This window comes from Oncorhynchus masou, chromosome 11, assembly GCF_036934945.1.
Source record: "Oncorhynchus masou masou isolate Uvic2021 chromosome 11, UVic_Omas_1.1, whole genome shotgun sequence".
Lineage (NCBI taxonomy): Eukaryota > Metazoa > Chordata > Actinopteri > Salmoniformes > Salmonidae > Oncorhynchus > Oncorhynchus masou.
This window is the reverse complement of record NC_088222.1, coordinates 45607107-45620570: the sequence shown is the minus strand read 5'-3', so window position 1 is coordinate 45620570 and position 13464 is coordinate 45607107. Positions and strand designations below refer to the sequence as shown.

Genomic DNA, 13464 nt, shown 5'->3' with positions numbered 1-13464 from the left:
TCTTACAACAAAACAAATTATTATGATTAATACCAAGGTAATGAAAATACAATTAACCCAGGTAATGCGTGAAAACATTTGAACTGATAAAGACAGGTGACCATTGTCGATCTACTGCAACTGCACTCTGCTAAAGATAAATCCTCCAGTGTGATGAAATGCATTGTCCCCCCCATACCCCCTTCCACATGGGGATGAAATAGGTCAAGAACAAAAGTAGTTACAATAATTACCCCACAGTGAAGACAGCGGAGATGAGTCATCAGCAGACAGGATACAGAGGCATCCTGCAGAACAGAACAGAAGCAGAGCAGAGTGACAGACTGACTGGCAGACACTATGGCTGGACCGGGCCTTGAGGAGGTTTTGTTCTATTGACAACCCACGGCAGTAGTAATGAGGTCCAGGCCAGACCCAGTCCAGGGGTACCCTAGCCCAGGTCAAGCCCCGGGGCCCAGTCCATAGAGTCCAGTGCACAGATTCCAGTCCGGGCCAGGAGGCTGCTTTTGGAGGGGCTTGTTGTGCTCTTAGCAGGGCAGACAGGGACATCAACAGACGCTTCTCAGAGAGGAGATCCAAAGGTTTCCTTAAGATAGTGTTATTTTTGGGGACACAAAAGAGTAGATATGTCAATTTCAAAAGAAGAATTGGAGTAACTACAGTGCCTTGCGAAAGTATTCGGCCCCCTTGAACTTTGCGACCTTTTGCCACATTTCAGGCTTCAAACATAAAGATATAAAACTGTATTTTTTGTGAAGAATCAACAACAAGTGGGACACAATCATGAAGTGGAATGACATTTATTGGATATTTCAAACTTTTTTAACAAATCAAATCAAATTCTTTACAAAAAAATAAGGTTTTATATCTTTATGTTTGAAGCCTGAAATGTGGCAAAAGGTCGCAAAGTTCAAGGGGGCCGAATACTTTCGCAAGGCACTGTAGATAGATTCGGTTATGGTGCTTACCTGATGCATTCCTTCCAGTGAGTTAACAATGAAGCAACCCTTTTTTGACATTGTGCCACCTGTGTATCTCACAGAAAGGAAATGACAGACACATATTGGATTGCAATTGCTTTGTGTCTCCTTACGTACTGTTCTCTTGGCATAGGGCAGGAGTTCCATTCTCATTATCACAATTCCCTGCCCTGCGCCTTTGTTTTCAACTGACCATACTGTCCTGCGTCCCTGCCTGCAGGTAAAGACACTCTGATCCTCGCCTGGCATCCTTTGTTCTGTCACCTCAGCTCAGTCAACATTTGTGTATTATACGTTTATCCACTCATAAAGTCATATGGGGATTCTTTACAAGATCAATAGTGCAGGTCGGTTTGGTGAAGTTCCTGCTGATGGCTCACTGCCTCCCCCTCCTCTGGGCGCTTGGCTTGTGCTAACTGCTGGCTCCTCAGCCACCGTCTGACATTTAGGTAGGACATGTGTATCCTTTTACTTTGGGGGAACTAATGGGCTCAAATTAGATTACAGTTGCAGAAAGCTGCCCGTGACAGATGTTGTTTTCCCTGTCATGGATGCGTCCGTTTAGCTCTGCCAGAATGGTTAAGCTTCAGGAGAAGAACCTCCCAAGCACTCCATCTTAGTTTGTACTGTACATGTTTATTTTCCTCTCCCCTATTCCTCTGTCCCTTTATACTCTCCGACCAGGCATGGTGGTGTACTGCAGATGGGTGATTACTCTAAATCACATCTTTACAAATGCATTGATCTTCTCTTATCTGCTATTTTGCCCAACATTTAAGTGCCTTCTCCTCAGTTGACTTGCTTGGGAGCGCTCTCCCGCTCTCTCTCCCTCTTTCTCTGTCTGTCTCTCGGGTTTCATAGTCTAAGCCTCTGGGCAGACGGGTGATTTGACTTTGTCTCCTTGGCTGTCAGAGGAGAGGAGGTCTGCCTGACACAGTGGTGATTCACCTCCCTGCTACCTCAGGGGGTCAGATAGTGATGAAAGAATTCAGTGGGATGAGGTGCTCTTTACCCATGGGGCCAGAGCACAGATACGCTACATTAATGTCTCTCACACATAGTGGGTCTCTTAATCAGTAACACATCACAATGGAGGTACTACTTATATAAGAACACATCTCCCATTAGTTTGAAGACTCTTATGCTTCGCTCTTTCTCATTCTGAGATTGTTTACGGCAAGAATCTGCACTGAGTATACCAAACATTAGGAACACCTTCCTCGTATTGAGTTGCACCCCCCCCCACCCCACCCCCATTGCCCTAAGAACAGCCTCAGTTTGTTGGGGCATGTACTCTACAAGATGTTGAAGGAATTCCACAGGGATGTTGGCCCACAGTTGTGTCCAGTTGGCTGGATGACCTTTGGGTGGTGGACCATTTTTGATACATATGGGAAACCTTTGAGCGTGAAAAACCCAGCAGCATTGCAGTTCTTGATACAAACCTGCGTGCCTGACACCTACTACCATACCCTGTTCAAAGGCATTTCAATCTTTTGGCTTGCCCACTTGCCCTCTGAATGGCACACAATCAATCCATGTGTTAATTGTCTCAAGGCTTTAACCTATCTCCTCCTCTTCATTTACACTGATTGAAGTGAATTTAACAGGTGACATCAATAAGGGATCATAGCTTTCACCTGAATTGACCTGGTCAGTCTGTCATGGAAAAAGCAGGTGTTCTAAGTGTTTTGTATACACATGTAGGTTCTTCAGTATTGCATACATTTCACGGTGTGCAATGTGAGGCTGAGCGAGTATGTACACTACAGTGATGGTACTGTATCTCTGAGGGGGTCTAATTTGCTGCTGAGATGTGGGCGATTGTGAAAGGTCACCTGAAGGTCAGTATAAATAGAAAGGTCAACTAGCTACCCATGCTGGGGAGTTCAGTGAGAAGGCCTGCAGTGCAACAACTCAAATGTTATATATAGACCACAGCTCTGAGGGAGCAGTTTAAAGACTGGTCGGCCAGCTGCGTTTGGCAGGATGTTATTTGTCAGAGAATGCGGTAACTAGCAGACCTGCCATGTTGTGCATAATGATGATAATCTCCAAACAGCCAGATCGAAACGTGACTTTGAAGAACAACATCTTTACAAGAGCAATGGGAGACGGAAGGAGCAGCTTTGTGGGCAAACCCCAGCTATTTATTCATGGTAAAAATGTGTTTGTTCTCTGTAAATGTCAGCACTGCCACTTGGAGAGGGCTCGTCACATTGCAACCCACAAGAGCCGCTTATCGCCTAGTTTAACTTCTGAGGTAAATGTCTGTGTGTGTGACGTCTTAATGCATGCTGATTACAGATTACTGATTCGTTTAACAGACATAAAGCTGCATTAATCCATCCATCATTAATTAATTAATTCAGCATGTACACTGAGTATATAAAACATTAACAACACCTGCTCTTTCCATGACATACTGACCAAGTGAATCCAGGTGAAAACTATGATCCCTTATTGATGTCACTTGTTTTAATCCACTTCAATCAGTGTAGATGAATGGGAGGACACAGGTTAAAATCTTGTTAATCTACCCATCGTGTCCGATTTCAAAAAGGCTTTACAGCGAAAGCACACCATATGATTATGTTAGGTCAGAGCCTAGTCACAAAAAAACATACAACCACTTTCCAGACAAAGAGAGGAGTCACACAAAGCATAAATACAGATAAAATGTATCACTAACCTTTGATGATCTTCATCAGATGGCACTCATAGGACTTCATGTTACACAATAAATGTATGTTTTGTTCAATAAAGTTCATATTTATGTCCAAAAGTCTCAGTTTACATTGGCGCGTTATGTTCACTAATGTTGTGCCTCGAAAACATCCGGCGAATTTGCAGAGCCACATCACTTTACAGAAATACTTATCATAAACTTTGATAAAAGATACAAGTGTTATGCACAGAATTAAAGATATACTTCTCCTTAACCTCTAGTGACACCCCATCCCGTGAACGGGACCGTTGTCATCATCTGACACTAATTAGCATAACGCAACGGACATAAATATTACTAGAAATATTCCTATTCATGAAAATCACAAATGAAATATATTGAGACACAGCTTAGCCTTTTGTTAATCACCCTGTCATCTCAGATTTTCAAAATATGCTTTACAGCCAAAGCTAGACAAGCATTTGTATAAGTTTATTGATAACCTAGCATAGCATTTTGTCCAGCTACCAGCAGGTAACTTGGTCACGGAAATCAGAAAAACAATCAAATTAAATCGTTTACCTTTGATGAGCTTCGGATGTTTTCACTCACGAGACTCCCAGTTAGATAGCAAATGTTCCTTTTTTCCCAAAATATTATTTTTGTGGGCAAAATAGCTCCGTTTGTTCTTCACGTTTGGCTGAGAAATCGCCCGGAAATTGCAGTCATGAAAACGGCGAAAAATATTCCAAATTAGCTCCATAATATCGACAGAAACATGGCAAAGTTGTTTATGATCAATCCTCAAGGTGTTTTTCAAATATCTATTCGATAATATATTCATCGGGACAATTAGTTTTTCACTAGGACCGATTGGAGTAATGGCTACCTCTGTATTTTACAAGAGAATCTCTCTGGGAGCATCAGGTGACCACTTGCGCAATGTAGCCGCCTACGGGTATTCTTCTACCTAAATGCGTAAAACTACGTCACAATGCTTTAGACACCTTCGAGAATACGGAGAAAGAGTAATCTGGTTGATAGCCCATTCACTGCTCAATAGGGACACATTGGAACACAGCGATTTCAAAACATGAGGCAATTCCGGATTGGATTTTTCTCAGGCTTTCGCCTGCAACGTCAGTTCTGTTATACTCACAGACAGTATTTTTACAGTTTTGGAAACTTTAGAGTGTTTTCTATCCTAAGCTGTCAATTATATGCATATTCTATCATCTTGTCCTGACAAAATATCCCGTTTACTACGGGAACGTTATTTCTCCAAAAATGAAAAGGTTAATGCAACCGCTGTGTCAGATTTCAAAAAAGCTTTACGAAAAAAGCACACCATGCAATAATCTGAGTACGGCGCTCAGACACAAAAACAAGCCATGACAAACATTTATTGTGGAACTGGGATTCCTGGGAGTGCATTCTGATGAAGATCATCAAAGGTAAGTGAATATTTATAATGCTATTTCTGACTTCTGTTGACTCCACAACATGTCCGCCATGTTTACTCTGGGCACGCTTTTCATCCGAATGTGAAAATGTTGCCCCCTATCCCAAACTGGTTTTATAGAAGGATTTTCACAACTTGAGACAATTGATACATGGATTGTCTATGTGCGCCATTTAGAGGTGTCAGGCATAGGTGTATAGGTGTCAGGGAAGTCAGGCGCAGGAGAGTCAAATGGATTGTAAAATGGAGTCTTTTAATAAAGTCCACATAACATGCTCCATAACACTAAAAGGTACATACATAAACAAACATGGGTACGAGGACCCGAAGCGCACCTATACAACATAAAACTACACTGACAATAAAACAATCTCTGACAAAGACATGAGGGGAAACAGAGGGTTAAATACACAACAGGTAATGAATGGGATTGAAAACAGGTGTGTGGGAAGACAAGACAAAACCAATGGAAAATGAAAAATGGATCAATGATGGCTAGAAGACCGGTGACGTCGAACGCCGAGCACCGCCCGAACAAGGAGAGGCAACGACTTCGGCAGAAGCCGTGACAAGAGGGTGAATTGGCAAGACAAAATATTTAAGCGCCTTTGAACAGGGTATGGTAGTAGTTGCCAGGCGCACCAATTTGTGTCAAGAACTGCAATGCTGCTGGCTTTTTCATGCTCAACAGTTTCTCTTGTGTATCAAGAATGGTCCACCACCCAAAGGACATCCAGCCAACTTGACACAACTGTGGGAAGCATTGGAGTCAACATGAGCCAGCATCCCTCTAGAATGCTTTCTACACTTTGTAGAATCCATACACCAAGGAATTGTGGCTATTCCGAGGACAAAAGGGTGAGGTGCAACTCAATATTTGGAAGGTATTCCTTATGTTTGGTATACTCAATGTATACATGACAGCTAGATTTAGAGCAAACACTTACCTTTTTGTTCTCCCCTGTGTAAAGCTGATGGGATTCTCTCCCATTCAGTGAGGCAATCTAATAGTTTGAGTTTTACTGAGGGATTGAGTGAGGCAGTGAAGAAGTGACCGTGTTGATTATGAACACCTTCGCCAGCCCTCGTCCCTCTCACTCTGTCTCATACACTCCTCTTCTATTGCTGGAGGAATGTGTGCTGCACCTCTAACATTACTGTAACGTTTCACACCATATTAATGTAATTTACTGGACAAGTATTGCATACTTACCTATGTCATAAGAGGCTTCTGTAGATAGGTGAGTTGTGAAAGGGTTAAGATGGGTTTTAATATAATTAAATATAATCTGGCTTCTTTTGACAGCACATATTTTGCCACTAGCCAGGGTGATATCTACTTACTGAAATAAACGTGTATGTGTGTGCACACCAGTATCGGTCGGTGCCATTTAAGATGAGAGGACACTTTTTTTCTTTATTTTTTTCAATGAGCATGGCCTCATTTCTTTTACAACATATTGGATGACTGTCATTCATATTCCATTCACCCAGTTCAATGTAACAGTGATAGGTTTAAGCTACAACATGATACTCAAGAGTTTCCTATACACATCATGAGGTTGCTACAACCTGTGAATGAAAGTTTATATAACGTAGGTGCACACAAGTCAATAATTTTTTGGGAGGTGACACTTGGACAGTCACACATTCAATACCGCCTTGCACACTCTTGCCTGCATCTAGCTGATTTAGGGTGTAATTATTAGTCTAGCAGTTGCAAATGAGAATGTTCTATTAAACAAATTCAGTTATGTTTATCCCCGTTTTGTTCCATTTGCTTCCGTTTAATAAGCGTTTTTTTCCCCAACAGAATCGGCGGAATGAATACAGCCCTGATCACTTGTAAAAACAGTTCACTTCCATAGCAGCCACGTTTTATTCCTTCTCGCATCTACACGCTCTCCTCCTCTCACCTTTTCCCTTGGCTTGTGGACTTAAATGCACAACACATCAGCTGTATGTGACCAGGCGACAAAACCTTTCCAAGCCAAACCATATCATAACTTCTACACAGAGCCTACATTGTTGTCACCTTATTAGAGAAAGTAATGTCATAGACAACATAGCTAATGGAACTGAAGCATTAGTAAACCCACTACAATCATGCAGTAATGTTATATTGTAAATAAATAAAAATGAAATTCACTGAAGAGGATGGTCCTTCCATTCCTCTTCTGAGGAGCCTCCGCTGGTGTACACAGTGGAGAAGGATCACTGTGTAATCATTGGCTAGTCCCACTGTCCTCCTGTCTGTATCTGCAGTGAGCCATGGTCTTGAAAGGGTCAGATCTCCAGGCCCCAGGCAGATGTGATCAGCGTGACCAGATGCCCAGACGCTCCTCTTTCTCCCCCAGGCACAGCCTGTCATTTCAGCTCTGCTGTTACACAAACACCCCAACACCCAGCCATCCCATAGCTACAAACTTTTACACACTCACACATTCTCCTCCTTTTATAGTACACACTGTTTCGCCGACCCACACACGCACACAGTCATGCACATACACACACACACACACACACACACACACACACACACACACACACACACACACACACACACACACACACACACACACACACACACACACACACACACACAAACCCAACCCTGCGTGCCTCACAGCCCTTTCACAGTGCAGAGGTGACCCAGTCACTCTGAGTGTTATGACATGCTCAACATTGTTTAACAGAACAATAGTTCTGTCAAAAACAGAGATCACCGTCACATCTGAGCTGTGTACTGCTATCATTGCACTGTCCTGTTCAGATAATACAGACCTCTGGAGACTCGTTACCTGCTCAGACTTGGCTGGAAGACCTACTGACATAACACTGTCTCCCTCTGCTCAAATGTTTGGAGAGGACAGTTCACCGTGACGGAGAACTTAGTGTGTGTGTGTGTATGCGTGTGGGCATGTGTTTGCTGTAGCACACACTTGGGAAATTATGTAATTTTCATTTTACTGTTGCCATTGGCAATTTTGTGTATCGTTATTGTACCTTATTACCTCTTATATTGAATTGATGGCAGTGTTATAGCTATCCACAATAATATCAACCCTGCTGACCAGTTAGTTGCATTTTCATGAAAATGTAAGTAAACAAATGTCAATTTTAGAAGAGTTCCCCGCTGCTAACATGCTGGAAGTGTAACTGGACGACCATGCGGAGGTTTTTCACATCTTGTGGCTGGACCTGGAGCATTCCCCTGTGTCCAGTTCTTGTGCCTGTTAGCTGTCATGAATTGAAGTTGAAAAGAAGAAATGGCTTATTAGTGTGCCTGTTGAAGTCAAGAACACTCTAGATTTCTTACATACTTACGTTATTATTATTATTATTATTATTCCGCTCTATCTAGCGCTTAAACTGCTTATGTTATTAACACCAAATCAACGTTAGAATGTGCTGACAGACCACTTCAGGTTCCTTAAGAACGTCTTTTTGAAACCTCTTAAACTTTTTGTACTACAACCATATTTGCATAAAACTCAATGCAAGTCAACAGCTATAGACTTGAATGGTGAAACATTTGAAAATGGATACGCATCTCCTCTTTCACCGTTCAAACCAACGATAAGATGCTGAGAACGACCCTGCTTAGATTTCATGTCAAAGGCTTTTTGATACAATTTATACTTTTTGCTATGTATTTAAAACGTACAACATTTACATTAGAGTAAATGGTGACAATAAGAGGTAGATTTTCACAGTGCCACTACTTTCTGACCGTTCAAGATAGAAACTCTAAATGAACATCATTATTTAATTTCTCTGTTTTAAATGTCTGTGTCTTAAATTAGCTACCAATGCATTTCAATTGCAAAAAGGGGCGAGACTTGAATGATAAAAATAAATACACATTCTAGACTCATCTCCTCTTTCACCGTTTAAGCAATCAACACCAAACCATCGTTGAGATATTCAGACTGACCCAACTTATATTGTTTGCATTCAGATTTTTTATACTATACATTTTTTTTCAACCATAACAATTACAAATATGATTTGCATAAAGTAACATGAGTTTGAATAAGAACCATAGGAATACAGTGGTAGCTATTCCAAATGGTCCTGCTCCTTGGCCAAATACAAGACCAACTTTCAAATCTTTATGAACTACAAAGCAATGTAAGTTGCGTAAATTAGCATATAACTTTAATGGGTTCAATGCCAACTATAAAAAACAGTGGTAAACATGTTAAATGCTACTGCTCTTTAACAATATAATCTACAAACATTTAAACAACGTTAACATCTATATTTGCATAACTTAGCATAAAATAACCCACCAACTCTTGAATCGTTTGAGAGAGAGACACCAAAACAACTTTCACATGTTCAAGCTATCATATCCTATGAATAATTCAATCAATTAATCAATCTATCAATTCTCCCATCTACCTATTTTTTCAACTGTAACAAGTCACTACCATTACTACTGAAGTTACTTCCAGTACTATAAGTTATTTCACAACCACAAGCTAGCAAACACACATTTTCTTCTGGAAATGTACTTCTCTAGTTGTTTTTGCTTTCCTTTGTTGGTATTATCAGTGGCATTCTCACATGCCACCCCCCCACCCCTATTTCTGGGCTCCCTCTGTTGTTGCTGTTTTTAAATTCTCTTTTAGTGTGTGAGCTGCATTGTGCAGCAGGGATTCGGGGCAATAAAACAAGCTTTTGTTCAGCAAATCTTCCAGAGAAACGGTTGCAGTGATTTCTGGATTTGGAAACAGGTCTGTGGGTGAGGATGTTCTTCTCCCCGAATATGCAGGGTGAATCCAAATACTGGAGTCAGCTTATCCTCTGCTTTGATTAATACAACAGAGAACAACACTTTGCTATTTTTATTTTCACACAATTACTCTGCTTTGGTTAGCTGCCTTGCTGCTTCCAAGAGAGAAGTGTCATCTTTGAGAAATCTGCATTTACCCTCAGTGCTCCTGTAAGGCTGAACGCCATTTGCTACAGATCTATCAGCTTTCCCCATCTTCCCCTCGGCCCACACAACTTTCATGTTTGTTTACGCCTGATCTGCCTGAATTTGAGAAGATTGTTTCATACAATGCATAATAATTGGATGGGTGCAGCCTACAAAAGACAATCCAACAATACATGTTTCTGTTTACATAAATGTGATCACTGTTTCGCAGCGACGCTGTGATCTTTGGGGCAGACATGCTGCAGCATCTCTCTGTCCCTGCTGTGGTTTAGAACACATTTGTAGCAGAACATAAGAAGGCTCTCAGATTTAGACCGAGGATGGGTTCAGGGTCCTCATTTATCAAAGGTTTGCGTGCGCCAGTTTTCCCCTCAAAGGTTGGTGTTGATCCCTTTTGAACTTGACGAGAAAGTATGCGTATCTACATGCAAATCTCAAACCATGCGCACGCACAATTTCTAGCGGTTGATAAACTGTATTGCAAGCAAATATAGTCATTTTGGGGAAAATAGCGTTGTTTGATGCACAGGAATTATAATAATGGTAGTCTAATAAAAACATAAATGTAGGTCTAATGATAAAACAGATTAATTTGCCATTGGAGGAGATCAAATAGCAGCATCCCACCTAATATATTTTATTTTTATTATATAGGCCTAAATCAATCATATTACAGGGCATGTTTCTCCTTTTCTGACAAGACTGGTTTATTCCCGCTACACAACAAATATTAGGCTACCATTTATCCATTGCTCATTTGATAGTCGACCACGCTCAAAAGTAAATAGACCAATAGCCTATTTAAAATATTTGACAGTATCGGTAGGCTACAGCATTTCTGTGTGTAAGCAGTGCAACATCATAGCCTGTTTAATCTCAGAGCCTATACCGAGGCAGGATATAGAAACACAATCATTCGTCTTTTGCATAGACGTGTGGGCTGTAGGCAGCATTTACATGAAAATTGTTTGAATATACAATCGATCTTGCAGATTGTGCGGCCAGTGTTTGGCACTTATAAGCGGGTTGCTTTTTCAGTTTGAAAGTCACTGCAAAAGATTAGCCATTGTGCTTTCTTTTAGAAACTGACATGGCCCAGTTCCAACATTTCCAAATCATACAGCAAATGAGGGTTTTTGTTACCATAAAAGTTGAATGGAAGTGTTAGGTGCCTCCTAAGAAGAGGTAGGTGCAGAAGTCAGGAGAGCAAGGAAATTCCAGTTTGCACAGTTGTTTATTATAAGTCCCAACCCACCAAAGAAATCTCTACTCCTAAATAAATTACCAACCGTACAACGACAGTGAGGAAAAAACCCTGTGGCGCAAACACGCAAACACGCCCCCCCCCCTCTCTATTTTAAGAGCATATCTTTTGCTCATATTGTGTATGTTAGAAATCTCACTATACCTGTGGCATTGTGAGAAACTATGATTATCCAATTGATTGAGTGGTTATCCATAGTGTCAACAGAACGCAATGTAGTGTCATTGTGTGCCAAGAAACTATTAGTTTTACTCTTGAAAAAAATGGATTTGTCACTCACCTCACGCAACACTTTCCCTTTTCATTTGCTTCCATCGTAGATTGGCAATGTTTTGATAATTAAAGATACCTCTCTCTTCTCTCTAGGTCCCTCTCTGGTCGAATCGTGGGGGGCGTGTGGTGGTTCTTCACCCTTATCATCATCTCCTCCTACACGGCCAACCTGGCTGCTTTCCTCACAGTGGAGAGGATGGTGTCACCCATAGAGAGTGCTGAGGACCTGGCCAAGCAGACAGAGATCGCCTATGGTACCCTAGACGGAGGCTCCACCAAAGAGTTCTTCAGGGTGAGCTGCTGCTCTAATCAAGTCAACTCTAATTGTATTTGTCACATGCACTGAATGCAACAGGTGTAGACTTTACCGTGAAATGCTTACTTACTAGTCCTTAACAGTTAAGTATAAACAGTATAAATAGTTAAGAAAACATTTACTAAATAAACTCAAGTATAAAATGAAATAAAAGTCACAAAAGAACAATAATGAGGCTATATACAGGGGGTACCGAGTCAATGTGTGGGGGTACAGGTTAGTTGAGGTCATTTGCACATGTAGATAGTGGTAAAGTGACTATGCATAGATAATAAACAGCAAGTAGCAGCAGTGTAACACCAAAGAGGGTGCGGGGGGGGGGGGGGGGGGGGTCAATGTAAAGAGTCTAGGTAGCCATTTGATAATTGTCCAGCAGTCTTATGGCTTGGGGGTAGAAGCTGTTTAGGAGCCTTTTGGACATAGACTTGGCGCTCCGGTACCGTTTGCCGTGCGGTAGCAGAGAGAACAGTCTATGACTTGGGTGACTGGAGTCAATGACACATTTTTGGGCCCTAGATGTTATCACTGAAAAAGAATAGTCATTTAAAAAATATTTATATTTAACCTTTATTTAACTAGGCAAGTCAGTTAAGAACAAATTCTTATTTACAATGACGGCCTACCCCGGCTAAACCCTCCCCTTACCCGGATGACGCTGAGCCAATTGTGCGCTACCCTATGGGACTCCCGATCACACCCAGGATCGAACCAGGGTCTGTAGTGACGCCTTAGACGGCTGCGCCACTCTGGAGGAAGTCATGATGTGGCGATATAGTATCTGATGTGACGGTTACATTCTCAAAGAGCACATCTGTAGCCTTTATAGTTCACTCAAGTCATTCATGTTTTTGCACCCCAGAGATCGAAGATCGCCGTGTTTGAGAAGATGTGGTCCTACATGAAGTCTGCCGACCCGTCAGTGTTTGTGAAGACCACAGACGAGGGCGTGGTGCGGGTCAGGAAGTCCAAAGGGAGGTATGCTTACCTGCTGGAGTCCACCATGAACGAGTACATCGAGCAGAGGAAACCATGTGACACTATGAAGGTGGGCGGGAACCTGGACTCTAAAGGATACGGCATTGCCACGCCAAAGGGATCAGCACTAAGGTAATTACAGGATGGTCACATCACCATGACGATCGACCACATGTTGTGTTTTACATGTGAATGCCAAAGACACAATAAGGTGAGTGAGCTTACATAAATTATAAATTATTTTTCAGATGTAATTCTAATGTAGATAACAATGAGTGAAGAGATAATTGCTTCAATACATTTAGTTAAATGTTATATTAATTTCACAATTCATGGGTAAATTATGCACATTTTGTCTGTTTCAGTAATAATGCATAATACTTATATAATAGTTAATGTAATGGTATAGTGAGATCTCATTCAGCCATAGATAACTATACTGTACTTATGGTTTGTAACCACTCTCACCAGAATTTTAGAAGGCTTGTGTCCCCACTGTCTCAACTCAGTTAATAAAGTATCATCAACACCTACTTATGTTGGAAGCATGACTGTTCAGTCCTTTTACTTATTCATAC

General features: G+C 41.4%; 1 protein-coding gene across 2 annotated transcripts in view; it reads left to right on the top strand.

Moving 5' to 3' along the window:
• Positions 1-13464, top strand: part of LOC135548736 (glutamate receptor 1-like) — a 90858-nt gene that overhangs the window by 69174 nt on the left and 8220 nt on the right. For both annotated transcript variants that reach the window (XM_064978617.1, XM_064978618.1), the window contains exons 12-13: positions 11689-11887; positions 12771-13018. In XM_064978617.1, the coding sequence (XP_064834689.1) occupies positions 11689-11887; positions 12771-13018 (447 nt within the window). The remainder of the gene's footprint in view (positions 1-11688; positions 11888-12770; positions 13019-13464) is intronic.